Source organism: Gekko japonicus, unplaced genomic scaffold (genome assembly GCF_001447785.1).
Source record: "Gekko japonicus isolate JY-2015 unplaced genomic scaffold, Gekko_japonicus_V1.1 scaffold3782, whole genome shotgun sequence".
Taxonomy (NCBI): Eukaryota; Metazoa; Chordata; class Lepidosauria; order Squamata; family Gekkonidae; genus Gekko; species Gekko japonicus.
The window spans coordinates 92,736-94,953 of NW_015170388.1; the positions used below are offsets into that span (position 1 = coordinate 92,736).

At 60.6% G+C, this 2,218-nt stretch overlaps 1 protein-coding gene across 1 annotated transcript in view; it reads left to right on the top strand.

The window, feature by feature from the left end:
• LOC107116363 (serine/threonine-protein kinase PAK 4-like) overlaps positions 1–2,218 on the top strand; it is a 106,039-nt gene that overhangs the window by 91,650 nt on the left and 12,171 nt on the right. The window contains exon 5 of the mRNA XM_015418261.1: positions 11–250. Coding sequence (XP_015273747.1) covers positions 11–250 — 240 coding nt within the window. The remainder of the gene's footprint in view (positions 1–10; positions 251–2,218) is intronic.

The window sequence follows — 2,218 nt, forward strand, 5'->3', positions numbered from 1 at the left end:
GACGGAAAAGGAGCCGTCCGACCGCGTGGTCAGGAGGGACCGGGGCGACGGCCCCGAGAGGAGACCCAAGTCGACGTACACGGGAGAGATCAGCCCGCAGTCCCCCCGGGAAAAGCGGCCCCTTTCGGGACCCAACATCCGGACCCCGAACATCCCCGTCTCCGAGGGGGTCATGAAAACGGCACAGCAGACCGGGCGGCCTTTTAACACGTATCCCCGAGCCGACACCGATCTCGTCCGGGGCTCTCAGGTAAACGTTCTCGGCCTGGTCCTGCCGTGGCGGCGGCCACAGACTTCTCCAAGCCTTCCCAGCCCCTGAGCGCATCAGCTGTGGAAGAAGCGGTCTCTGTCGCCTCTTGAGTGCGGGGCTGTGGGTCCCCTTCGGCCTGTCCCGGGTGGTGGAAAAAGGGGGTTTCGGCAGGGGCCACATCGGAACTGCAGGGGCCGCGTCTTCACCGCAGTGTCCCGCTCTCTCCGCTTCCTCCCGCCTCCTCTGGCCACCTGTCTTGAGCAGCGCCCCTCGCCCTGCAGCTCCTCGCTCCGCCTCCTGCCACGTCCTCTCCAATGCCGGGCTCCTCGCCTTGCCTCCCCGCCCCGCCGCCGTCTCTTTGCTTCCACTAACCTGAGCCACTCCTTCGCCGTCCGCCTCCCGAAGGACAACCGTCTTCTGCTTTCCTCCTCCGTCCTCTGCTTCCCCATATGCCCGCTCTTTGTAACAACCTTCTGCCCCGCCTTCTCCTGTACAGGCACTTTCCCTCCCCGCCCTGTAGAAATCTTGCAACGGCTAGTTTGACTCTGGAACCATCAAGCCTTCTCCGCGAGGGAATCTACAGTACAGCTGCCAGGTGGTTGGAGCTGTTCCCCGGATGCTTTTCCTCACACCTTTTCACCTCTGCACCTTCCTGCTTCCCTCTGAGCACGCCGCGGTCTTTCGTTGCAAGTTCTCCTCGCGTCCAGCTCACCTCTCACCTGTCCCTGGTCTTCGCCTCTCGTGCACGCTGCTTCTCTCTTCCTTTTCCCCATTGGTGCCCCGGGTGTGGGCGGAAAACAGAGCCTCCTCCCCGTTAGGGTGCTACCGGCCAGGTGAGGCCCGGTTTGACCTGCGGGGATGGCGGCTGGGAGGGGCTAAAACTCAGCTTATCACGTAGGAGGTTCTGGCCTTTGGATCTCCAGCAGAGAGGTGGGGACACTGGGGAAGACCCTGCCGTCGGTTCCCAGAGACCAGCTGCCAGTCAAGATTGGTGGACCGAGGCTGTCTAGGGCGGTTCCATGCAGGAGAACCACTCGTGCCTCTGTGTAGCCGTGGGAAAGTCACACACACGAACCTCTGAAGGTTTTTGTTTTCTTAAGGACACAGACCTACTCACAGGGGAAATCAGTGTGTTAACTGCTCTTCCATATTATTGGGGCTGGGAAAATAATCTTACATTTCAGGGAGAGAGGAGGGGCCTGTGGCTCAGTGGCAGAGCATCTCCTTGGTATGCAGAAGGTCCCAGGTTCAATCCCTGGCATCTCCAGTTAAAAAGGACCAGGCAGGAGGGGATGGGAAAGACCTCCGCCTGAGACCCTGGAGAGCTGTCAAGAGGGGCCGTGGCTCAGTGGAAGAGCCTCTGCCTGGCATGCAGCAGGTCCCAGGTTCAGTCCCCAGCATCTCCAGTTAAAAAGGGCCAGGCAGGAGGTGATGGGAAAGACCTCTGTCTGAGACCCTGTTGAGCTGTACAGAGGGGCCGCGGCTCAGTGGCAGAGCCTCTGCTTGGCATGCAGAAGGTCCCAGGTTCAATCCCCGGCATCTCCAGTTAAAAAGGGCCAGGCAGGAGGTGATGGGAAAGACCTCTGCCTGAGACCCTGGAGAGCTGTAAAGAGGGGCCGTGGCTCAGTGGAAGAGCCTCTGCTTGGCATGCAGAAGGTCCCAGGTTCAATCCCCGGCATCTCCAGTTAAAAAGGGCCAGGCAGGAGGTGATGGGAAAGACCTCTGCCTGAGACCCTGGAGAGCTGTAAAGAGGGGCTGTGGCTCAGTGGCAGAGCCTCTGCTTGGCACGCAGAAGGTCCCAGGTTCAATCGCCGGCATCTCCAGTTAAAAAGGGCCAGGCAGGAGGTGATGGGAAAGACCTCTGCCTGAGACCCTGGAGAGCTGTACAGAGGGGCCGCGGCTCAGTGGCAGAGCCTCTGCTTGGCATGCAGAAGGTCCCAGGTTCAATCCCCGGCATCTCCAGTTAAA